General features: G+C 41.5%; 1 protein-coding gene and 1 non-coding gene across 2 annotated transcripts in view; both read right to left on the bottom strand.

Moving 5' to 3' along the window:
- The window catches only part of MBTPS2 (membrane bound transcription factor peptidase, site 2), a 63,987-nt gene extending 63,345 nt beyond the window's left edge, over nucleotides 1–642 (bottom strand). The window contains exon 1 of the mRNA XM_049766793.1: nucleotides 411–642. Within this exon, the coding sequence (XP_049622750.1) occupies nucleotides 411–485 (75 nt within the window). The 5' untranslated portion in view covers nucleotides 486–642. The remainder of the gene's footprint in view (nucleotides 1–410) is intronic.
- Nucleotides 643–1,597: 955 nt separating this feature from the next.
- LOC126000228 (U6 spliceosomal RNA) lies at nucleotides 1,598–1,703 on the bottom strand. Its single transcript, XR_007492585.1, has one exon. It is a non-coding gene; the product is annotated as a U6 spliceosomal RNA (small nuclear RNA).
- Between the last annotated feature and the right edge of the window lie 24,665 nt (nucleotides 1,704–26,368).

Consider the following 26,368-nt stretch of genomic DNA (forward strand, 5'->3'; position numbering starts at 1 on the left):
CTCGCGGGCTGTGCGGCCGCTGCTTTCCGCCACAACAGGACTGGGATTCATTCCGCCACATCTGACATCTGACGTCTCTAGAAAGTGGCCTGCAAGACGAGGGAGGGCAGGCCATGCCCGTCCGAACCGGCGCTGGCCTTTTCCTTCCTGGATCGCTGCCACGGGGCTTCCAGGGCCGCTGCCCCCCACCCCCCCAAGTGCACTCCCGGCGCCTCCAGGGCAGGATCTGCAGCGCCCCGCACTGCCATGCGACAGCGGCCGCCGTGCTTCCCGCACTCCGGCGATCCTGGCCACCAGGGCGGCCCACGTGGGCACCCAGGCCCGGAGGAGCGAGCGCGGCTAGGGGAAAGGACTCGGGGCCTTGCGCTCCGGCCCTGGGGCGCCGCGGGCCACAGGCCCGAGGCCCTCACCTTAAGAACCAAGTCGGCCAGGTAGACGGCGGTCCAGCCGCCCACCACCACCACCAGCAGCGACACCGGAATCATAGCGTTGGGAAGACGAGGCCCGCGTCCACTTCCCCGGGAGCCGCGATCAGCCAAGCCGATGGCGCGGCGCCTACCAGGCCGACAGCCGCGCGGGAACCAAGAAGTGCCGGAGCTTTTGTCCACTGGACGCCGTTTCCCGCCGGCTGCTTCCGGTGGGGACTCCCGGAGGCCCTGCTGCCCTGGAAGTGGCGCGGAAGCTCCTTTTCTAAGGGACACGCACGCCCGGGCTGTGCCTTCGCATCCTTGGGCCAATCCTTTAGGGATTGCTTGGGCTCTGGCCCTCCCTGCTGTCCACTCTTGTAACGAGGGTTTGGGGGGCATCTACTGAAGTCCTAGTCGTGGAAGTAATAGTAATGCCTCTGCCTCCAGGCCCGATCTCGATATCTAGATAGCCACATTAAAGTCACTGACCTTGATTCGCTCCTTGTATTAAAATGGAGCCCTACAGGGGCTGGATCGATAGCACAATGGTAGGGCGTTTGCCTTGCACGCGGCTAACACAGGACAGGACGGACCCCGGTTCGAATCCCCGCAAACCATATAGTGGCCCAAGCCTGCCAGGAGTGGATTCTGAGCACAGAGCCAAGAGTTTACCCTTAGCGCCACCGGGTGTGGCCCCAAATCCAAATATATACCCCAAACTCAAATACACACACACACATATATACACCCTACAGTTTCACCGGGTGTGGCCCCAAATCCAAATATATACCCCAAACCCAAATACACACACACACACACACACACACACACACACACACACACACACACACACACACACACACACACACACCCTACAGTTTCAGAGACAGACACAGAGACGCTCCGTGTTTGTTTTTAACCATGTTGATGAAATTTAAGTTCTTTCTCCAACCCCTTCTACAAAATATGAGATGGGTGTGTGCTACAGTAAAGACAACTCCAAAGGAACTCTGAACGTCTTTCTGCACATGGTTTTGTTCGACGTGTACTTTATTATCCATTGAACTGGAGCAGTGGTTTTCACTCCTGGCTGCACTTTAGGGTTGCCGGAAGGCTTACCAAAATTCCCAAGGCTTATTCAAGTGCAGGCTTTAAGAATTAGTATTTTTTTTATTTTTTGTCTTTTCTTTAAAAATATGGAATGCTTCACGAATCCGCGTGTCATCTTGCGCAGGGGTCATGCTAATCTTCTCTGTATTGTTCCAATTTTAGTATATGTGCTGCCGAACTGAGTACGTATTTTTTTATATTTCCCCCACCCCCACTCCCACCAAGAATTAGTATTTTTTAAAAGCTGTGTATGTGTTTCTATTGTGCTGCCAAGAGGGAAAATCACTGCATTAATTAACCTCTGGGACAGAATTTTTTTCTTTAATTTTAGGCTACTCTCATCGGTGCTTAGGGCTCTTTCTTGGCTCAGGGATCAATCTTGCCAATTCTGGGCAGGCTATGCTTAGTATGTAGTGCTAAGGCCCAAAGCGTGATCAGGAACGTAACATCTACTACTTCTCCAGCTCTTCCCTTGAGAAATTGTGGGGCCACCCCCCACCCCCCCCCCCAGATATGTTAAGGGATTACTCCTATCTCTGCACTCAGGAATAGCTCCCAGTGGTGGTGGGGCTTGGAAATCATGTATCAAACTCCGCACCAAATGAAAACAAAAAATATTGGGAGTACCAAAATCTGCGCTTAGAGATTACTCCTGGCTCTATACCGAGGATTCATTCCTGGCAGGTCTTGGAGACCATATGGTATGCCGGGATCAATCCCGAGTGAGCCGCAAGCAAAGCAAGCACCCTACCCACTGAATTAGCAAGACGAAAGCAAATTTTATGTACTGTTTTCTGCATTTCTATTAATGTTTATAAGAGGATATTTTAACTTTTAACTTATAAGTTACTTGTTTTAATCTTCTGATAGCAGCAATAATACTACTAATACTAACAAAAACATAATAGTACTACTCTCTTAGGAACAAAAGTCCCTTGGCTGGAGGGATCCAACAGTGGGCAGGACACTTGCCTTGCACATAGCTGACCCTTGTTCTATCCCTGGTACTACATCTGGTTCCTTGAGTACTGCCAAGAATGAGTGATCTCAGTGTAGAACCAAGAGTAAACCATGAATACTGCTGGGTGTGCCCCCCAAAAGAACAAGTACCCCAGGTTTTTTTTTTAAAAAAAAACCTTTTCAATCTACACTAAAGAAAAAAAAGTAAAGATAGTGCTATAAACTCACACTACAGATTTCTAAATAATTTTCTGGGTTTTCCATATTTTTTCTAAAGTTTTAGTAATTTAACACCACATCTGTACCTTTGGGAAAAAACCCATTTTAATCAATTCACCTTAAATCTATTTGTGTATATGTATGTACAATATGTATAAGATGCTGCCACTATTCAAATTCACACTCACACACCTTTTGACTACATTTTTTATGTAGAGATATCCCAAGAATCTTAGTACAGTTTTTGATTTTGAAATATCAGGATCAAGTGCTGAAATGTGAAAAATAGCATCATTAGAAGTTTCCACTCACTCAACTTTGTGGATCCTGAATACTTTATTTACATTTCAATTTGTTTTTTGGTTTTTGGGCCACACCCCAGGGCACAGAGGGGTTACTCAGTTCTGCACTCAGAAATTACTCCTCGCTCTGGGGGACCATATGAAATTCCAGGAATCTAACCAGGTCTGTCCTGGGTCTGCCATGTGGAAGGCAAATGCCCTACTGCTGTGCTATCTCTCAGGCCCCAACATTTCAAATCTTTTTTTTTTTTTTGGTTTTTGGGCCACACCCGGCGGTGCTCAGGGATTACTCCTGGCTGTCTGCTCAGAAATAGCTCCTGGCAGGCACAGGGGACCATATGGGACACCGGGATTCGAACCAACCACCTTTGGTCCTGGATCGGCTGCTTACAAGGCGAATGTCGCTGTGCTATCTCTTCAGGCCCAACATTTCAAATCTTTTAATTCCTCTAATACAATACATTCTATTGACTGAAGCAAAAAGTTGATGAATATTTACAGTTAAAAAACCCAAAGGCCACATGCATACAATAGAATTTAAATAATTGACTTGCAAGTGATATTTCTTTTAGAACTTGTACTCCTAAATTTAATAAAGTTTAGAACTACCCCCAAAATATTATGTCCATGATTGTATTTGAATTGACCTTTGTGCTTATATAATTACTGTGTACTTAAAAAAAAAGAAACAGCATTGTTTTTGAAGGAACAAGGACAAACATTGTTCCTTCTTGGGAGAATATTAACTAAATAATTGAAATACATTCTCTTCTTGTTAGCCTAAAGCTGGGATTGGACCGCTTGCTGGGACTAGCGCCAGCTACTGTGTGACTCTCTGATTACCAAAAATACCTAGGAAATGAGTTGATTGTGTTTTATAGTGCCTGACCTAAAATTTTACTTATTCAACTATCTTAGTGTTCTCATCAGGGACCCAGCAGTGGAAACAAAACATTGCAATGAATCCTGCTGGTTTCTGGAATTTCTCAGTAGTGAAAGCCAGCTGGTGGCAGCAGAAGAGACTGGAAAGAGGATACAAGATGGCAGCAGAAAGTGCCAGGAGTGCAGATATTCCTCCCTTAGATCAGTTTGTGACCTACCTGATTTACAGATCTTTTTAGGGTTTTGCTAAGTAACAGTTTTGCTCAAAGGACACAAAGCCCAGCTTTCAATCTTATTTAAATTGAGTATATCACTTTTACAGGCACACCAAATATAGATCTTTTTTGGCTGCATGCAAAATAGCTCTATATAGAGAAATCAATATTTGATAGGCTTTCGTCCTCATAGAATAAACTTGAGTTATCAGAATGGGCAGAAAATCAATAAATTAGACATTACTCATTTTACAAATTATGGTAGCTTTTTGGTTTGGGATTTCATGTTGTGGTCACAACCTGCAAGCTCAGAAGCTATTCCTGACTGTACTCATGGATAAACTCTGGTGGTTTTCAAGGACCCATTATGTGGTGCCTGTGATTCAAACTCAGGAGGAATATATGCAAGGGATGAACCTTAACCCCTATACTGTCTCTCCAGTGCTCTAATTTTTTAAACAATGTTTTGTTATTTTTATTTATTTAGGAGTTTTTTTTGAGGGCCACACCTGGCTGTGCTCAGGGGTTACTCCTGGGTCTGTGCTCAGAAATTGCTCCTGGCAGGCTCGGGGGACCATATTGAATGCCAGGAATCGAACCAGGGTCTGTCCTGGATCAGACTCTTGCAAGGCAAATGACCTACCACTGTGCTATTGCACCAGCCCCCAGTACTCTAATTTTATTAGTATACACGTTGGTGTCCTGATTTCTGAAGTTTGAATTTCCCTTCAATATTTTATTTCTCATTAGTGTAAGCTGATAGCTTGCTTCTGGAGTCAATACTCCTAATTTATATTTATTCTACTTATTTATATTTATATTACTAAACAATATCAGTCAGGATAAGTAAGCTACCTTATATACTTGGGTCATACAGTTTATTTGATTCTGTTCAAATGCACGTAGTCTCCAATCAGCTTCTGCCTTCTGCTGGAGGGGGCGGTGCTTCAGCTCAGTCCACAAGTCACGGCTGAGCTGAAAAGGTAGGCGGCTGAACTGAACTGGATGCCATTGAACTATTTCACCCACAATATTCAATGGCACATTTAATTAAGTGAAAAACCCATTTAAGGCAGTAAAGTCGTGTAAATAAATGTTTACAAATCCCGAATCCTTATAATCAGAGGTTTTGAAATATAAGGATTCAGGATTTTTTTTTTGTTTCTTTGTTTTTTGGGCCACACCCAAAAACATAGACAGGGGTTACTCCTGTCTATGCGCTCAGAAATCGCTTCTGGCTTCGGGGATAATATGGGACGCCGGGGGTGGAACTGCCGTCTGTCCTAGGTTAGCACGTGCAAGACAAACACCCTACCACTTGTGCCACCGCTCTGGCCCAAAGGATTCAGGATTTTTTTTTTTTTGGTTTTTAGGCCACACCCGGCGGTGCTCAGGGGTTACTCCTGGCTGTCTGCTCAGAAGTAGCTCCTGGCAGGCACGGGGGACCATATGGGACACCGGGATTCAAATCAACCACCTTTGGTCCTGGATCGGCTGTTTGCAAGGCAAACGCCGCTGTGCTATCTCTCCGGGCCGGATTCAGGATTTTTTTTTTTTTTGGTTTTTGGGCCACACCCGCGTTGCTCAGGGGTTACTCCTGGCTGTCTGCTCAGAAATAGCTCCTGGCAGGCACTGGGGACCATATGGGACACCGGGATTCGAACCAACCACCTTTGGTCCTGGATCGGCTGCTTGCAAGGCAAACGCCGCTGTGCTATCTCTCCGGGCCGGATTCAGGATTTTTAATCATTTATTTACAATGCTTTACTGTCTTAAATGGTTTATTCACTTTATTAAAGTTGCCATTGAATACTATGGGTTAATGTGGTAAGTTAATGGTATACAGTCTATCAAAAAATCATGTAAATGTAATTATTTATTTATTCACTTATTCCTCAATTATTGTAATTGTTTGGGGTATATATTTTTATTTTTTTAATATAAATCTTTAAGCACCATGATTACAAGCATGTTTGTAGTTGGGTTTCAGTCATAAACAGAATACCCCCCCCTTCACCAGTGCAACATTCCCACCAATGCCCCCCACCCCTGCCTGTATCGCGACAGGCATTCTACTTCTCTCATTCTTTAACATTGTCATGGGGCTGGAGAGATAGCATGGAGGTAAGGCATTTGCCTTGCATGCAGAAGGTCGGTGGTTCGAATCCCGGCATCCCATATGGTCCCCCAAGCCTGCTGGGAGTGATTTATGAGCGTAGAGCCAGGAGTAACCCCTGAGCGCTGCCAGGTGTGACCTAAAAAAAAAAGGCAAACCAAACCAAAACAAAACAAAACAAAAACATTGTCATGTTAGTTGTTAGTGTAGTTAATTCCCTAACAGTGTTCACCACTCTTTGTGGTGAACTTTAAATTGTGAGCTGGTTTTTCCGGCGCTCCCAGCTCTTAAATCTATTGTCTCCGAGCCTTATTACAATAATGTCTTTAATTTTTCTTTAAACCCATAAATGAGTCATACTATTATTCTGTGTCTAGCTCTCTCCCTCTGACTTATTTTACTCAGCATAATAGATTTCATGTACATCCATGTATAGGAAAATTTCATGACTTCATCTTTCCTGACGGCTGCATAATATTCCATTGTGTATATCTACCACAGTTTCTTTAGCCATTCCTCTGTTGAAGGGCATCCTGGTTGTTTCCAGAGTCTGGCTATTGTAAATAGCGCTGCAATGAATATAGGTGTGAGGAAGGGATTTTTGTATTGTATTTTTGTGTTCCTAGGGTATATTCTAGGAGTGGAATAGAATATATGGATCAAATGGAAGCTCAATTTCCATTTATTTTTTAGGAATCTCCATATTGTTTTCCATAAAGACTGGACTAGACGGCATTCACCAGCAGTGAATAAGAGTTCCTTTCTCTCCACATCCCCGCCAGCACTGATAGTTCTTGTTCTTTGTGATGTGTGTCAGTCTCTGTGGTGTGAGATGGTACCTCATTGTAGTTTTAATTTGCATCTCCCTGATAATTAGTGATGTGGAGCATTTTTTCATTATATTTTTATTTTTGAAGTTTACCAGTGGCTGCTGCATTTTCCACCTTGGCTTATACTCGAGTCACTAAGTTTTCCAGTTTTTAGGGTAAAATTAAGGAAGTCGGCTTATACTCGAGTATGTATGGTAAATTATGCCTGTGAAAGATCCTAGATTCAAGCAGATTTATGTTTTTGTTTCTGCTGTGTATCCATTATGGGCTGTCAGGCTTATGGAGGTGCCAAGATTCACTGAATCAGGAAGCAAGATTCACTGAAGCATAGGAAGAGAGGACTAGACAGTCTCCTATCATCAATGCAATCTCAGCTCTGTGTATGTTACTTGCAAATCATATTTCATTAGCCAAAAGCAGTCAAATTGCTATGCCCAAGTTAAAGGTATAGAACTGTGGTGTAATTTTCTGGACCTGGAAGAATACAATGAACTTTAGTAAACTTGTTTTCTGAATGATTTTCCAGAAAGAAATTTATAGCTACAGAAAATATGAAAATATTTCAGATTCAACTATGGGAAATAGTTCAGAGTATAGAAGAGAAGTTAGAAAGTGAAGGCCTGATTCTCATCTATTCCTCTGCTTGTTTGGAAAAGAAAGTTCTGGTAAACACAGCAAACAAAGATGGCTTCCTCTTTACATGTCAAAAGCTCACCGAGGCCAGAACAATTTCTAGACAGGCCCTTTGCCTTCACTCCCCCAACCTTGCTTTCTTGCATGCCATAAGGTGAAAGGCTCTAGGAACACATTTGTTTCATCCTCTGCTTGGTTTGGATTATTTCCTGCGGCAACTCCTGATCCAAACCCATTCTTCCTGGGGTGAGATTATGGCATGTGGAGCCCCACATTTCTTCTTAAACATATTATTTATGGCAGCTTTATTCAATAGCAACAGAGTTACAGATCTGATGTCTGTAACCACTAAGTACTCTCTGGCCCTTTAAAGAAGTGTGACCAACCTCATTTTGATCCCTGGCATTGCCAGGACACTCTAAGCACAGAGTCAGGAGTAAACTCTAAGAACCACTGAAAATGGCTTGAATTTTTCCCTCTCCTCAATAAAGAAAGAATTTTCTTTAAATTCTTATTTCTATAGACATAGAACAACAAGTAATTCTCTTCTTAACCTTTCTCATAAGTATTCATTTCAAGTCTGAAGCATGATAATAAAATATGGCTTTGAGGTCTCATTTTGCTTTAACACTTTATTCTACTTTGCTTATATTTTTACTTATATTTTTTCTGCTAGGGTATCTCAGGCTGTACTTAACATACGATTCTTGTTTATATGGTTTGTTTAAAAGCGTTCAATATTTAAGAATTGGTGTGGTTAAAAAAGGAACTGGCATGATTTTGCTGTTAAATGTGCAGTCTCTACAATTAGACAGCCTAGGTTCCCATTGCAAGTCTATTACCTATTAGATGTGTATTTTTGAAAATACAAATCACTTGATTTTTTAATTTATAAAATGTGTGTATATAAGCAGGTGTTTTGCTAGGCATAAATGAGATCATATATGTTATCATGACTTATAGAAATGGATTCAGATTTTAATGTTTTATGGATTAATTATTGTTACTATATTTCATTATTGCTTTCAGGCCTTGAAAGTTGCTTGTGATAAATCTGCTGTAAATCTTTTTTCCCTTTATTTAAACATCTTGATTACATATATGATTGTGATTAGGTTTCAGTTATGTAAAGAACACCCCCTTCACCAGTGCAACATTCCCACCACCAATGTCCCAAATCTCCCTCCACCCCACCCCACCCCCACCTGTACTCCAGACAGGCTTTCCAGTTCCCTCATTCATTCACATGATTATGGTAGTTCTCTGTGTAGTTATTTCTATAACTGCACTCACCACTCTTTGTGGTGAGCTTCATAAAGTGAGCTGGAAGTTCCAGCCCTCCTCTCATTGTCTCTAAGGATTGTTGCAAAAATGACTTTTATTTTCTTAAAACCCATAGATGAGTGAGACTATTCTGCGTCTCTCTCTCCCTCTGACTTATTTCACTCAGCATGATAGATTCCATGTACACCCATGTACAGGAAAATTTCATGACTTCATCTCTCCTGATGGCTGCATAATATTCTATTGTGTATATGTACCACAGTTTCTTTAGCCATTCCTCTATTGAAGGGCATCTTGGTTGTTTCCAGAGCCTGGCTATTGTAAATAGTGCTGCAATAAATATAGATGTGAGGAAGAGGTTTTTGTATTGTATTCTTCTGTTCTTAGGGTATATCCCTAAGAGTGGAATAGCTGGGTCGAATGGGAGCTCAATTTCCAGATTTTGGAGGAATCTCTATATCGCTTTTCATAGAGGTTGGACTAGATGGCATTCCCACCAGCAGTGGATAAGAGTTCCCTTCTCTCCACATCCCCGCCAGCACTGATTGTTTTCATTCTTTGTGACGTATGCCAATCTCTATAGTGTGAGATGGTATCTCATTGTTGTTTTGATTTGCATCTCTCTGATGATTAGTGAGGAGGAGCATTTTTTCATGTGCCTTTTGGCCATTTGTATTTCTTTTTTTATCAAAGCGTCTCTTCATTTCTTCTCCCCATTTTTTGATGGGATTAGATGTTTTTTCTTATAAAGTTCTGTCAGTGCCCTGTATTGCTGTAAATCTCAATGAAACTTCTTTGTAATTTCCCTTTTTGATCTTGCTGTTTTCAGTATTATTTCCCTATCTACTATGTGTCTTGCGGTGCTTTTCTGTGGCTCTCTCTTAGATGATACTTTTCGGGCATCCAAGATAGGGTTTCATGTACTCGTTACTTCTGGGAATTTCTAAGCAATGATGTCCTTGACTGTTGATTCTTTATTAGGGCTTTCTTCCTGGGTCATTGGCACCCCAATGATTCTTATGTTGTTTCTATTGAGTTATCCCAGAGTTCTATTGCCATCTTCTCACTTTCGTTTAGGATTTTTTCCCCAGCCTCTTCTGTTGTATGAAGTGTTATGTAGCTCATCTTCTAGTTTGCTGATTCTGTCCTCAGTGACTGTTACCATGCTGGTAAATTTCCAGTGAATTTCCATTTCACCTACTATGTCTTTTAGCCTTGATTTTTTTTTGAATTTTTCTTATTTCTACTCTCATATCCTCTTGCGTTTTATAAGCTGTCTGCTTCCTGGTTTCTTTAAGATCTTTGAATATCCTGTGTGTGATATTGCTGAATTGTGTGGCACTTCCATTATTTATTTATTTATTTTTGGTTTAGGGACCATATCAAGCAGTGCCCATGGCTTATCTCTGGCTCTGAGCTCAGGAACCACTCCTGAAGAACCCTGGGAACCTTGTGGATTCTGGGAATTGCATCCAGGTCAGCTGTATGCAAGGCAAATGTCTTACCCCTGCATTATCACTCCAGGCCCCTCCATTTTTATTTTTATCAAGAAATCTGCACTTGGGCCAGAGAGATAGCATGGAGTGCTGCCGGGTGTGATCCAAAAACAAAAACAAAAAAACAAAAAAAAAAAAGAAAGAAAAAAAAAAGAAAAGAAAAGAAAAGAAAAGAAATCTGCACTGTTTAAAATATGGATGTCTGATTTGTTCAAGTTGGAACAAGAATATAGTGCTGGAGGGCCCAGAGAGAGCACAGCGGCATTTGCCTTGCAAGCAGCCGATCCAAGACCAAAGGTGGTTGGTTCGAATCCCAGTGTCCCATATGGTCCCCCGTGTGCCTGCCAGGAGCTATTTCTGAGCAGACAGCCAAGAGTAACCCCTGAGCACTGCCGAGTGTGGCCCAAAAACCAAAAAAAAAAAAAAAAAAGAATATAGTGCTTAGATATGATCATGATGAGAGTCTTTGCTTTTTCATTTTTTCCTTATATTTTATTGAGTCACCATGAGATATATACAAAGTTGTTGATGGCTTAGTTTCTCTCATACAATGTTCTAACATCCATCCCTTCACCAGTGCACACTTCCCACCGATCTCTGATCCCTTCTGCCTTCTTTCCAGTCTGTTTTTATGAGACTCTTCCTTCTCCTCCCCCACTGCCTTTTCTTTCTCCTTCTCTTCCTCCTTTTCCTCCTTCTCCTCCTCCTCCTCTTACCTTTCCTTCCTTCTCCCTTTCATTCCTTTTAGGAACTGTGGTTGCAATACTTTTACTAAACAGTATAATGCATATTACTTTATCTCCTTTCAACACTCAGTTCTTATCCAGTTTGTCATAATGATCCCTTCTCTGTCCTAACTGTACTCTTCCCCCTCTTTGTGGCAAACTTCCTACTGCTAAACTTCCTGGCCCTTATTTTTTTTTTATTTTTACTCTGGTCTGCCACGGCATACATAAACTTTTAGGGGAGCTCAGCCCACTGAATGTATCCTCAGATTTTCCTGGTTTTGCCTTGTAATTGTAAATGCCCTTCTCTGCACCTGTGACTGGCTTACCCTATAAAACCCCCTGTTTGGAAAATAAACTTGTTGCACTCTTGCTGAAGATGTGTGGTCGTCATTTTTTCAATATTTTTCCGTACACCAGCCCAGGCAATACACCCTCCCTGAAGCGGATTCACCTAAATCCCACTGGCGCTGCAAGATAAAAACCGTTTGCAGCAGTGGTCGAAGTGAATTACATTTCTCTCACAGTAATATTTGAGGCACATAGTGACAATGAATAAGGGACATTCCCACCATCAGTGTTGTCCTCCCTCCACCCCTGTTCCCAGCATGCACCCCACATCTCCCTCCTTTACCGCGTAATGCTAATACAACTGTTCCCCCCTTGTACAGCTTGTTGTAGATTGGGTATCGATTCTGTTATTGTTGACTTTGGATTTGATATTCATGTCTGATCAGTTTTTATTTCCATCAGATGAATGTTCAACTGTCCTGGCCCTTATTTTTATTGTTGATTATTATTATACTGTTTTTTAAAATAACCTACATATGAATATGATCATTCTATCTGTCCCTGTCCTTCTGGCTCATTTCACTCATAATCTCCATGACTATCCATGTATGAGCAAATTTTATGACTTCACTTTTTCTAATGTCTATGTAGTGTTCTATTGTATAGATACAATGCTTCTGGGAATATAACTTAGGGGCCCAAAAACGCAAAGCATAAAAGGCATCTGTACTCCCATGTTTATTTCAGCATTATTCACAATAGTCAGAATCTGGAAACAACCCAAGTGCCCAAGAACTGATGAGTGGATAAAGGAATTATGGTACATTTTCCTTACTTTATGAATACACTCTGGCCACTTAAAAATTGCAGAAAGCTAATTTTTAATTTGTGTATAGAGCATGGAAATGCTATCAAATGCACTATGATGACTTGAACATTTTATCTGAAATTTTGTAGAATAAGCTATCACCATACTATATATTATGTAATGCAAATATGCTTATCTCCATAATATGAGTATATAACGAGTATGAGTATATAATAAATTATGAGCATACAATAAATTAATATGTATACATATATAACTATAAGTTATATATATATAACTTAACTATAAGTTAAGTTGTCTTAAATAAATGCAGTAGCTAACAGACATTATCTTTACATTTTGTTTTGTTTTTGTTTTTGTTTTTGGGCCACACCCGGCGGTGCTCAGGGGTTACTCCTGGCTATCTGCTCAGAAATAGCTCCTGGCAGGCATGGGGGACCATATGGGACACCGGAATTTGAACCAACCACCTTAGGTCCTGGATCGGCTGCTTGCAAGGCAAATGCCGCTGTGCTATCTCTCCGGGCCCTACATTTTAATAAATACATTTATAAAAAAGAAAATTTCATCTGGAATTTGATGAACAAATTTTGTACAATATTATGTACAGTCTTCACAGCATATGTTTTATCCATTTGAATTTAATAGGTTTGGCAAGAACAGCAAGTTAGTTAGCAGCTGTACTTGAAACTTTACTTACATCTTCTTATTTAGTTATCTTATCAGTGACTCAATTAAAAATTGCTAAATTATTATCTATTCAGCAAAAGAATCCTTCCAAAGGGCAAACTTCAATGATACTGATTTTCTGCATATTAACAGGCCAAAGAAAATAACTCAAAAGTTTCCAAATGTTTTCAAAGATCAGAAAAATTTTGATCAAGGAAAGATTTTTATGCAGAAAACAATATGCATATCTCTATTTTTTCCTTATCCTTTTAGGAAAAGGCAATTGTCCTTTGTATAATAATGTGCAATTTCAATATTCCTGCATTCAATTAGCTAGATATCAAAGAATTATCAAAAGGCAACTCATCTGTTCCAAAAGCATTTATCTTTATAGATGCCAACAATGATTGAATTTTCTTGAAGAACCCAGCAAAGATGATTTTCCAGCAATATATAAAGCCTTCTTTCACACTCTGGTGACCCAAGCTGTATATTTTCTTTTCCAGTAGTTCAGCAGAGATAATAATCTGAATAACGTGGGGAGGGTGGGTGGTACATCCTTACAATACCCCAGCATCTAGCTGGATGCATGGTTAGGACTCCTATGACAAATATATGGATATGCTAAAGTATACATTGTCCTTGGGCATCAGTGGATCTTCCATGGCCATGTGGCAATCTGGATCATCTGTAGCCCTTTTGTTGTAGAGCACCTGGAAGTGCTGGGTAAAATGAGGTAAGCCTTCTGATAAAAATTTGGCATAGTTAAGGGCAAAGCTTACTCAGGACCAGAGGCCAATTGGACCTCAATGTCCACATATGAGAAGTTGCTGGGACTCTGTTTTACCTGAAAGAAGAGTCTTTTTCATTGGTATTAATAGGTTTGGAAGTCAGAAGAAAAGGCACTGGGCACAGACAAATAAGAGGAGGAATTGGAGCTAAACTTTGTACAAATGTGGGGCTCTGAGAAGGTTACAGCAGAGTAAAAAGAAAGACCACTCATTCACTGAGATGGAAAACTCAAAACTCAAAAGCTAGTATACTATTGTCAAACTTTCTATGTAAAGAAAAAGAGCTAATAATCCTCACCTTCCCTCAGGTAGTTTTCAGTTTGAGTTTGCAATACCTGTGTGGTCTGGCAGTCCTGAGCTGACAAAGTATGGGGAATGGACCCAGCTGGGACACTTTAAGGCTTCCTGGCAAAGCCACATACAGACCATGTCTTGAGGGGCAAATTCTCCAACCACAAAAACCTGTAGTTGCAGGTAAACAAGAACTTGGTACAATCCAGTCGTGAAGTGTCTGGTCTCCAACAATTACGCTGCTCCCCACAGATCCCATAGCAGACAGAGACTACAATGTCCACTTGCACTTCTCACTGAGGGCTCAAAGATATATCGCTAACCTAAGAATTTTCTCGGGGGGGGGGGCAGAGCAATAGCACAGCAGTAGGGTGTTTGCTTTGCACGCGGCTGACCCAGGACGGACCTTGGTTCAATCCTCGGCGTTCCATATGGACCCCAAGCCAGGAGCGATTTCTGAGCGCATAGCCAGGAGTAACCCCTGAGCGTCACCGGGTGTGCCCCCCCCAAGAATTTTTTCAGGTGGGATGAGCATAGTTTTGCTCTCATTCCATATCTCAAAGGGGTTCTAGGGCACCACTCTGCAGCTAGTTAGAGCCTTGCCTATAAGGAGCATTCCTTTCACTACGTCCCTTGAACTTTGCAGCTGATTCAATTAAGGGCTGGCCTTCAGCCATCACCTGTAGACATTCTGAAGCTGGGAAGTCAATAATTCTTTAGGAGTATTAGTTCATAGGCTAAAAATACCCAGGTATGTATAGAGGGCAGATACTCCAAACAACAACAACAACAACAACAAAAACAACAACAATGTAGACTGGGTACCAATCAAAGTGGGAATGGAAGACATGAAAAGAGAGTTTTCAGTAAACCTCGAAGGATTTCTTTTTCCATTAGGATGTAGAAGTTAATAAGACTGTTCTCACTCTACCCCGTGGTTCAGAAATAGTCATCTTTGAAAAACTGCTCTAATAGCCAACGTAGCAATGAATCCCAAGAAAATATAACTGTGATGAGAATGTTGATCTCTGGATATACATGATTGTACTTAAATGTCATTCACTGATGAGTCATTTGACCCTCAAATGGCTTTGTCAGTTAGGAATTAGTTGGGGGAGACATAAAGGTGAATTTCTCACTGATAGGATTGTTTATTGCTTTGCTTTTCATTGGAGGATGAAAGATTATTCAAGCAGTTGTGAAATTTTCCTCAATCCTCTGGCATCAAAGTATAATCCCCAACTACAATCAGTGTACTGACAGTCCTCAGACTAAGTTTCTTTTTTGGGGGGGGGTTGGGTCACACCCAGCAGCACTTAGGGGTTACTCTGGCTATGAGCTCAGAAATTCTCCTGGCAGGCTCAGGGGTCATATGGGATGCCGGGATTTGAACCACCATCCTTCTGCATGCAAGGGAAGCGCCCTACCTCCATGCTATCTCTCCGGCTCCCTCAGACTAAGTTTTTAAGAAGAACCAATCACATTGGAATTTATTTTGCACCACATCACTTGATTTCCTCGGCACAGCAAGGGACCCAAGGCCTTGATGCAGGGATTTGCCTTCAGAGTCTTTAAGGAAACCCAACTGTTAATCTGAAGCAAGGATTAGCTAGCACTGCAAGTGTAGAAAAAAGGTAGGGTGAGCCAGGTAAATATGGACAGTGCATTTCTATGCACTGTCCAAATGCACTGTCCTGAAGAGAGTTCCTTATTAGTCTCAATAGATATAATAAATGCCTGACCTTGCATCAGCCTAATAAAACATAGTTATAGATAGTCATGATGACAGTTCAAAGGATAAGTTTTATATGTGAGATCCCCTGTTCAATTCTGAGCACCACATGGTGTCAAGTACTATCAGGAATAGCACCAAAGCAGGAGAAATTTAGAACTTTTAGAGCTAGGAAGGTAGCCCAAAGGACGGAATCATATATTTTGCATACTGGAGCTCCAGATTTGATCCTGGCGCTGCATGGTTCCTTGACTACTGTGGGGAGTAACTCTCTAGGAGTGCAGCCTTCCGAAACAAAACTCAGCCAAAAATTCTACTTATAGCTTAACATTTCAATGTTTATTATTTGACCTAATTTCATATACCTCAAGCCTTTATCTAAAAATTAGAATCCTTGATCACTTTTGTTGTTCATAGAATACCAGGAATTGTGCCTCGTGGTGAGAGAGATCATATGCAATAGTGCCCGGTATTGAATGCAGGGATTCAGACACATGGCTTTACTTCTGAGCCACATTCCCAACCCTGATACCATCTTTATATGCTAGTTAGACATATAAGCATTTTTAGAATTTCAGATCTAGTGTTATGTCTCGGTGGTATAGAGGGAGTCTTGCAATTATAAGGCCCTGGGTTCGATTCCAGCACCACCATATATTGCTGGCAATTCCACCCCCCAAAAATGTCCGCTTAATAGTTTTATTTTTCAAAAATGACTTGGAAGTTTATTAGCGTATAATATTTAGTTTCTAGTGAGTTAGTATGAATCATAATCTGAGATAAAGCTTGGAGATGGTAGCAACCGAGGGCTAGACTGAGACAAATGAATCCATTAAGGGAAATGCCGTTCGTCACAGGCATCCTGTTAGCTTGTTGTGACCATGTTTCTTCTGTCCCACATCTGTAGTGCCTAGTATTAAACATTCTAATCCACATCAACAGAGAATTCCAGCCAATAGGAGAAAGATGAGGAAGTCTAACAGGGTATCCGTATACACCCCCTCAAAAGACCCATTCTACCTCCTGGAGGCAAGTATGGTCTGTCTTTTTAGTCTTCTAACCACACTCTCTTTGGCACTTAAAATTGTTGACCATTGGCTCAGTTCACAGGAATCCTGTCTACCTAGTCTAGCCCGGAAAAAGATAGTGCATTAAATCTAAGCTTAAGTCTGAGCAATTAAATCAAAAGACTTTTGGTCATATAGATGAGCGTAATTGTTAGTAGGAGCATCTGTGATTATATATTTCCTTTATATTCCTGGACAACTTATTCTCTGTTTTATACCATATTTTCTATGTATTATTGGAGTGAATTGTTTCCATGTATGTTTATCCTTCCTCCCTGGGACTGTGGGCTTTGGGACAGCAGGGGTGTCATATCTTATTATTTTGATACATGGCTGGCCTCCAATAAATGACAGTTGAATGGTTCCATGAATGAAGCCTGATTACTAAATAGGCTTGAGCTCTGTATCTTAGAGAGAATGTGCTTATCTTGGTCTTGGGGGGGGAAATAAGTTTTATATTAAAAAAGAAAAAAAGCACAAAATAGGAGAACCACACTAAAGGAATACTAAGCAGGAAATAGTGCTTCTCTCTGTCCTCTACCTCTGACACCTTGAGCAAGGCTACCATAATTGCTTTTGGGGGGCATGTTTGGAGCCACACCCAACAGTACTCAAGGCTTACTCCTGGCTCTATGATATGGGATCACTCCTGGGGCGACAATATGGGATGTCAGCAATTGAATCCAGATAGACTATGTACAAGGTAAACACCTTACCTGTTGCACTACCTCTCTAGCCTTCCCTCATTATTTCTTACTGATTAACAAAACCATCTCCCATTCATCTTGCTACCTGAACCTGCCTTTTATAATGGGGACAGAGAGTGTCTTAGAAATATAACCATGGCGACATTACCTTGCTCTGGACATCTTTGCCATGGTTTTATATTTTTTTGTTGTTTGTTTGATGGCCACACCTGGTGGCACTTTGGGATTATTCCTGGCTCTGCTCAGGAATAACAGTGCTCAGGGGATATATGTAGTGCCAGGTATTGAATCAGGTGCTTTACCTCCTAGACTATCTCATAATTTTTGATAACCTTTTTTTTGCTGTATAACAATTATCAGATCTCAGTGGCTTACCAAGATAAATATTAATTTTTATGTGCTTGCATTTGTGAGTGACACATGTCTCACTCAGGCTGGGTTCAGCTGGATAACATCTCAGGTTTTTGGTTGGATATAGATCTAGTCCATAAATTCACTTGCTCAAGCTGACACTGAATGAATAGCAGCTTCCCTACGTCCACTCTTTTTTAAGAGACTTAGGGGTATAAAAAGGTGAGCTGAGAGCCAGAGGAGAGTTGCTCTGGCTTGCCAGTAATCTTCCAAGTCACATTGCTTAGCCCCAAATCAAGGACAGAGACAAATAAATTGCCTCACTCCTTACCCTTTGTAGCTATGGTCAGTTTTGTGACATAAAGGGTGTGAAGAACTGGAAACAATTCAGTCAACCCTACTTTTTTTTTTTTGGTTTTTGGGTCACACCCGGTGGTGCTCAGGGGTTACTCCTGGCTGTCTGCTCAGAAATAGCTCCTGGCAGGCACGGGGGACCATATGGGATGCCAGGATTCGAACCAGCCACCTTAGGTCCTGGGTTGGCTGCTTGCAAGGTAAACACCGCTGTGCTATCTCTCCGGCCTCAACCCTACTTTTTCTTGATCTCAAGGTCATGTCCAAAACTCTTTCTAGTTTTTCTCTGTGTTTTTCTCACTCTGTCCCTTTGCTCATGTTTCAGGAGAGTAATGAAGCAAACCCCTATCTGTGCTATGGCCTTGTCTGGTAGTCTTCCTACCAATAATTTCTTGCCCCCACATATTCCAGGGTATCTGGCCATCAGTGTAAATGATACTTCTTGAAAAACTGAGTTAATTCATCTTTCTCTATGTAGACAAACTTTAGCTTTTACTTCCCCCCAAAGCATTGCCTTTTCTTGTTCATAGACTGTCTTTCCTACTAGACCTTCATGAGAATGAACATTATGACAATTTTCCAGTCTGCATTTTTTGGCATCTACTATAATCTGTACCTAGCCTATAGAAAGTATCTTCTTTTAATTTAGCAATTGTGTGCATGAATAAGAAGAAATGACTTAGAATACTATTTGCTTTAGGGAGATCCGCTCAATGTAATTTATTTTGAAATGTCTCATATGTTGATACATGCAAATGACTCATGGCATTTCTCCAAGTTTTCTCTGCTGTTTGTTTTTTATCACACAGATCTCCCCTTTGTTAGATTTTTGTCACCAGGATACTGCATCACAAGAGAGGTCTACAGGTGACCCTCATGTTAGAATAGAGGCTTTACCCTATTGCTAGAATGAAAGACAAACATGATCACAGGTTTGCAACAATTCAAAGAATTCTTTGTGACCTATGGGGTGCCAAAGGATGGAGGCATCTTCCCCAGGAGGGAATGGTGGGAACCTGCCTTTGTAAGATGCACTGTTTCAAGTTATGTGTTTATAGCCAGAATATGAGTTCTTTATTGTTGTATTTCTGAGCAATGGCCCCAGATGTTACATGCTAATTTTCTTCTTTAGAGTGTGTCGATTTATACAATTTTGCCTTGAGCGCTGGGAGATCCTGTCAGTCACACCTGACTAGCTGCTCTGCATGTAAATAAGAACAATAAGATCTTATCTCTGGAATTTGAAGGAGAACATTTCATTAAGAGATGTACAGGGCAGATCATAAGGCGAGCATTTGAGAGTGACTATTGGCTGGTACGTAGGATAAGTATTGTGCTAGCCTCTCCTCACTGAGGTGGGAGACACCATAGAGAACATTTATATATCTTTGAGGGACCTCGCATACAGATTTGTTTACTTTGGGAGGTAATTGCCAGCTGAGGCCCATGTTCTTGCAGCTCATTTGAATTCTGAAGATGGAGAAATCATTCTTTTTTTCTGATGATGAGAACTATGATCCAAGTTGCATAGCCTTAGAAATGTCTGTACTAGTAATTTGCTAGTTTAAAGATATAGGATTTCCCAATTAGATTCTCATTTAAGAAAAAGACATCTTGCTTATTTAGAGAATTAGTCTTTTATTAGTTAAAATGGATTGGCTTCTGAGGCCTAAACTACTTGGACTCATTTCAGGCAAATGTTTTCTAACAGCTGAGTTCGTAAATGGAAAGAGAAACATAAGCCAACATAATGACATATTAATGAACTGTACCAATGCTTTGGAAAAAATCCCACCCTGGCCCGATAGTGGAGCAGAAATCATAACTGAAAAGTGCCAAATGGCTTAAATTTTCCCCCAAGGACCCCTGTTATTCTAGGCCACAGTATAGGTTTATAAATTTGTTTATTTTAATTTATTCTTATATAAAGTCTGATCCTTATCAAGTTGGATCTGATTTTTCTGGCTAATTTATTTAGGTGCCTTCCCCCTTCTGTTCTCTTTGTTATGGTGGTGGTTACAATGGCCAGGGATTGTACACATTTCATTGTGGTACTTCCATACAATGTCATTGTGTTAGGGATCACAAAAAGTGGGGCCACCAGGATCTCACTTGGCATATGATTAGTGCTGGAGATCAAACCTGAGGCATCATGACTGCAAGGTGTGAGCTCTACCACTGAGCAGCCTTTCTGTCTAATTTCAAGCATGACTAGCAGCATCAAATGGTTTTCCAAATGAGATCAATCTGGGAAGAGTGTGTGTCTTCCTGGAGGGATTATGAAGAGGAGAGTGGTGTGAAATGGTTATGAAGAGAAACTGGAAACTACACTTATACGTCCAAGCTGGGGTGTGGAGAATTTTTGATAGTGCAATTAGCCTCTTAATTGTGTATCATTTTCTACCATTTATGTTATCACCCTGCACCTCCCAATTATTTCAGAAGTTTCCATGAAATGTCAATATGAAGAAGTTCCCAATAAATTCAGAGTTAAATTAAAAATTAGAAACAAAACAAAATAAAAAAAAACTGCTAGCAATTTAGGTATGACTTAAAATTAGGAGAATGACCCCCTCCCTTTATCTCTTCCTAGAGGATAAGAAGCCAGAAACCTGCAACATGAAACTTTGGAGCCACATGGGGGACCAACCACTGAGTGAATTTATTAACCATCCTGGTTTTCTTAGTCTGTAACTTACCCTTCCTAAATCTGTGCTCCCCTGTTCTCTCTCTTTAAAAGTCCCTCCTTGTGACCATGCAGACAAAATGGTTGATTTGAGGTCACAGATCAGCCATCTTGTAGTCTGTCAGCATATTGCCAGTAAATCTTTCCCTTCAACCCATTGCCATATCTCTCCTATTTGGTTGACCTTTTTCGCATTTGTTTGACCTTTCTCTCATTTGATTGACCTCACCTTCATTTGATTGACTTCCAGAGGTAGTAGAACTTCTGGTTGACCTTCACAGTGGTGCAGAGGCCTTCTCTCTGCCCGTATCTTCACCACAGTTTAGGGAACCTTTCAAATGAAGATGGCACTCTGGTACTGATGGCCAGAGGGATCTTCACAGAGCAGGGCATGAGAGAGAAGAGGAGTTGAAGGAGAGGGCAAAGGACTGGGGAAGAGGTGGGTCAGGGAGTTGGATTTTGGGGTGGGCGTTTGGGCTACACCAGGCAGTGCTGAGAGATTATTCCTGGCGCTATTCTAAGAGGAATCATTCCTGGCAGTGTTTGAGAGATCTTAGGGAAAGCTGGGGATTGAACTCAAGTCAGTCATGTGCAAGGCAAGCGCTCTATCCACTGTACTATCTCTTCAACTTCCAGAGGGTGATGAAGTGACTTCTCAAGGAATTGTCTTAAAGTTCCTGGGAGAGGCCTGGGAGGAAGTATTTTTTCCCAATTTATTTGATTTTGTATCCTGTAACTTTACTGAATCAACATTACTTTGATTAATTTTTATTAATGGAGTCTAGAAAGCTTTATATATAGGATCATGCCACCTGTCTATACTAAGAATTTTTTTCCTTTGAGTTTGGCATCATATTTCTTTTTCCTGCTAATTGCTTTGACAAAGCCCTGGGAGGAGAGTTTTGGGCTGATGATGCTTTTTTTTTTTTTTTTGGTTTTTGGGCCACACCCGGCGGTGCTCAGGGGTTACTCCTGACTGTCTACTCAGAAATAGCTCCTGGCAGGCCCGGGGGACCATATGGGACACCGGGATTCGAACCAACCACCTTAGGTCCTGGATCGGCTGATTGCAAGGCAAATACCTCTGTGCTATCTCTCCGGGCCCAGATGATGATGCTCTTTTGATTAGCCCTTCTCTGTGGCCTTTTCACACTGGAGACACTACCCATTCCTTTAGTGTTCTTCAAGCTTTTATAAAAGAATCACAGTCAGTGACCACTGCTTAGTCCTCTCTGTAGAATTAAATATTACATATAAATATTAATATTAAAATATTAAATATAAAGTCCACGTGTTGGGTGAGGCCACCCTAGGCACAGTATTTCTAAGTCCTCAAGCAGATGGGTGATGATTCAGGTATTGAGAAATAATTCACAAGCAGTTAAAGTTTCATCAGAGTCAGCTTGATTTATTCCATGGCCTTTCTCTGCTATATGCTTTTCTTCACATGTGCTTTTCTGCTAAGCTTTCCGCTGCACCCCCCCTTCTCTGCTTTTTGCTACTTCTTCTCTTGCCTCCCCCTTTATTAAAAAAGGCAGTGTATGATACACGGGATCTGCAAAATATGTTATTCACCTCATATGTTATTAGTTTTTGCTCAGTAGCAGTTATTAGGAGTTATGATTTGGGGGCTCAAAAGTCACACATGGTTTTTTTTTTTTTTGCTTGCCTCATATTATTCAGTGAACTTTGAGTGAACCACAGACTGCTTCTGTGATTCCATGACCTTTTATCTGATAAAGAGTTGGCCCCCATAGTTTAAGCATAAACAAACTCATCACTCCTGTGTGGGCAGGCAAGCAGGCCTTATAGTTAGAGCATGTCCCATCTACCACTGTGAAGGAAACAAATACAGCAGCAGAGAGAACATGATGTCATGTGACCATACCCTGTACTGGAGCCGAGTGTCTCATTTATGCCAGGCCTAGTGGCTTGGACAATAATGCTGCCACCACATAGCTAGAGCCCCATTTTCTTCATCAGGAGACACTTTTTTCACACTGCAAGTTACCATAAAAGCTCCAAGACATGGCTTTTAGAGCTCAGAAAGAATGTGAATGTGCTAAAAGTCCCTTCCTGTCAGCCCACTGGCCCTCACAGATGTAAAAATTTCTGTGCTCCTCTCAGCCCACTCATTCTCAAAAATGGTATTATAAACATCATTAGTGGAAACGAGATACTCAGTAAAATTCCACCACTCACCACTTGGAGGAAAGCCACTCACAGGCCAGCAAGCCACTGGTTGGCAATCACAAATTCTTCTATGTGGTGCTAAGCAGGGACACCGCAGACACTTATGCCTTGCCAGCTATTCCTGTCAGAGAACCACTGACTCATGAAAAAGGGGCTATTACTTCCTGAGGACAGTGTCTCCTTGTCACCTCTTCAGCAACAGAGGGTTCCAATGCCAAGGGTTCCATGTTGTAGGCCATCTTAGCACTAGCTATGCTCTCCTAAAGTCTGGGGTCCATTCTGCAAGGCTGTCTTCTGCTTCTGAGGTGTCAGCACTAGCTGAATAACTCCTGCTGCCAGGTCTGGGTCCCAGCTCCATGGGGCGCCTCCCCATAGCTTCTGGGCTCTGGCAACACTGATTTACTCCCTTTATGTCTTCCATTTAGGGTAAGTAGGTCGTTCTTTTCATTACTCTGTTCATGCTGCCTCAGTTGTCCTATTTTGCTGCACTAGTCTGTCAATATTTGCTTTACCCAAACCCAGTGTTGAAATTTCCCTGTGGAAATAACTTATATGGAAAAAGTTTTTGGAAGTTTGCAAAGAAATTTTCAAGTCAGAAGGCTGGTTTGTTTATAAGAAAAGAATGAGTAGAGGAACCAGAGCAATAGTACAGTGGGTAGGGCATTACTCTTTCACACAACTGACCCAGGTTTGATCCCCTGGATCCTATATGGTTTGCTGAGTTTACCATGAGTGATTTCAGAGGTAGACCCAGGAGTAACCTCTGAGCATTACTGGTGTGACCCTCACAAAAAAAGGACTAGCTGAATATGATTATGCTTGGATAACCCAAAATTTAAAATGTGGCTATTTCTCTAATAATTAGAAGATTAAGAAAAGTATTTTAAGGACTGAGTGATAGCACAGTGGGTAGGGCATTTGTCTTACATGTGGTTGACCCAAGTTTGATCCCCAGTACCCTATATGGTCCCTGGAGCCTGCTAGGAGTAATTTCTGAGCTCAGAGCTGGGAGTAACCCCTGAATGCTGCCATGTGTGACCCTCCAAAACAGAGAGAAATATTTTTATCAGGATCTGGAGTGATAGTACATTTAGAGTATTTGTTTTGATCGCAGCCAACCTGGGTTTGATTCCAGGCATCCCATTTGGTCTCCCAAGCTTCTCCTGGAATCTATCCTAAATACAGGGCCAGGAGTTAGTCTCAGGACAGCTGAGAGTGGTACCTAAACAAACAAACAAATACAAAACAAAACTACAAACTATTTTGGTATCACACTGATCTGACAGCAGGCTCCTAGTGCCTGGATTTATAGATAGTGAGCCAACTAGCCAAGAGTGATTTCTGAGAGCATAGCCAGGAGTAACCCCCTGAGTGTCACTGGGTGTGCCTCCCCCCCAAAATACAAAAAAACCTCCAAAGATAGACCTGATAATTTCTTCCTCTCGCCATACAAGTTCCACACTTTCCATCGCCTCTCTCTGTGGATTCACACTGGCCTCTGACTAGCTTTATGGGAACAGTCTGGGTGTTCTGACTCAAGTTGTTAAGAATATTAGCTGCTTATTCATCTTTCTCTTGGATTACTCATTCTTGCCACATTCCCTCTCATGGCCTAGTCCTCATTGTGGAAAGCTTGAGCCCTTTGGAGAGGCCATGTACAGACGATCTGAGGCTTGTTTATCGAAAGCTCCAGTTGAAATTCCAGTGGTCAAACAGCAGTTATTGCCAGCTACATGAATGAGCCATCCAGACCAGTTGGGCCCTAAGATGACTGTAGTCCCAAGTGATATAATGGGGTTCTGGAACCACCCTAACTAAGCTCAAACAAAAGACTTGTGAAAAAGAATGAAATCATTGTTTAAATCAGTGTTTTTCGGGCCCAGAGAGATAGCACAGCGGCATTTGCCTTGCAAGCAGCCGATCAGGACAATAGGTGGTTGGTTCGAATCCCGGTGTCCCATATGGTCCCCCGTGCCTGCCAGGAGCTATTTCTGAGCAGACAGCCAGGAGTAACCCCTGAGCATCGCCGGGTGTGGCCCAAAAACCAAAAAAAAAAAAAATCAGTGTTTTTTAACCGTTTTTCCTTCTATGGCCCCCTTCTGACTTTGTTCTTTCCTATGGTCCTCCTTTTCAACCTGTCCTATTATTGTGTCTTGGCTTATTATTTACATGATTGCCACTTGTGGCTCCTTGAATTTTCCTGGGGGCCTACAGCCCCTGGTACCTGGTTGAAAAGTAATGCTTAAACCACATGGTTTGAGAATATACTGTATGGAACAAGAGATAAGAAAAATGGACAAAAAAGACCCAATTCTCACACAGGGAGGCTAATATAGGTGACTTGGTGACATGGTTACTAGTATTGTTCAGCCCCATAGTAGCAGGACTAATTTAAGTTATTCTTTTTTTTTTTTTTTGTCACACTTGGTTGTGCTTGGAGCTTATTCCTGCTTCTGTGCTCAAGGATCACTCCTGGTCTGAAAATGTGACTTTAGTGGATACTACCAGAGTTTAGGAAAGAGTCTAAAATCCCTTGATAAACTGCTTAGGAAATAGCACTTGGCCTTTGAACAGAAGGAGACAACAAAATATAGGTGAACTTTCTTATATAGAAATAAATAGGAATTTCCTGGGGTGAGTGAAGCCAGTATAAAGAGGAAGATAGAGTATAAGTTTGTAAGTGAACAAGGACTAGGGTGAGTGGGACTGAGACTGAGCTGTCTGGGGGAAACAGCAGTGGGGCAGAAGGCTAGATTCTGGAGCAATTTGCAGGATTGTGAGGGTGGAGGATTTACAGAAATAGTATTTTTCACTTCTCAGTATTTGCTATAAATTTAAAGTCTTTTGGATTTTTCCCCTGGTGAAGTTGATGTGGAAATGAAACCATAAAATGTTTGAAATGGACATTTGACATTTATAAAAAAAAGTCTTCACGAGAGAAAAAAGGAGACCAGCTACAAGCCAAATGTCAGGTTGCCAAGTTCTCAACGCCTCAGTCCTACCATTTCTTAGTAATGAGTCCAATCCAAGATGTCAAGCCTCTTTTCACAGATGCCATTGGGAACTGCAGGGGAGAGGTGCTTGTATTTATTTTTAAAATAATTCAAGTTTGAGGGGTGGTCAGGTATACACTTTGAAAGCAAGGAGAGTCAAAGTAAATTAAAAGAGTATTTATCTGGAAAAGTCAGGTGACTACTTAAAAAGAAAGTGAATTATAGCATTCACTCA

The sequence above is a fragment of the Suncus etruscus genome, chromosome X (assembly GCF_024139225.1).
Source record: "Suncus etruscus isolate mSunEtr1 chromosome X, mSunEtr1.pri.cur, whole genome shotgun sequence".
In the NCBI taxonomy this organism is placed as follows: Eukaryota; Metazoa; Chordata; class Mammalia; order Eulipotyphla; family Soricidae; genus Suncus; species Suncus etruscus.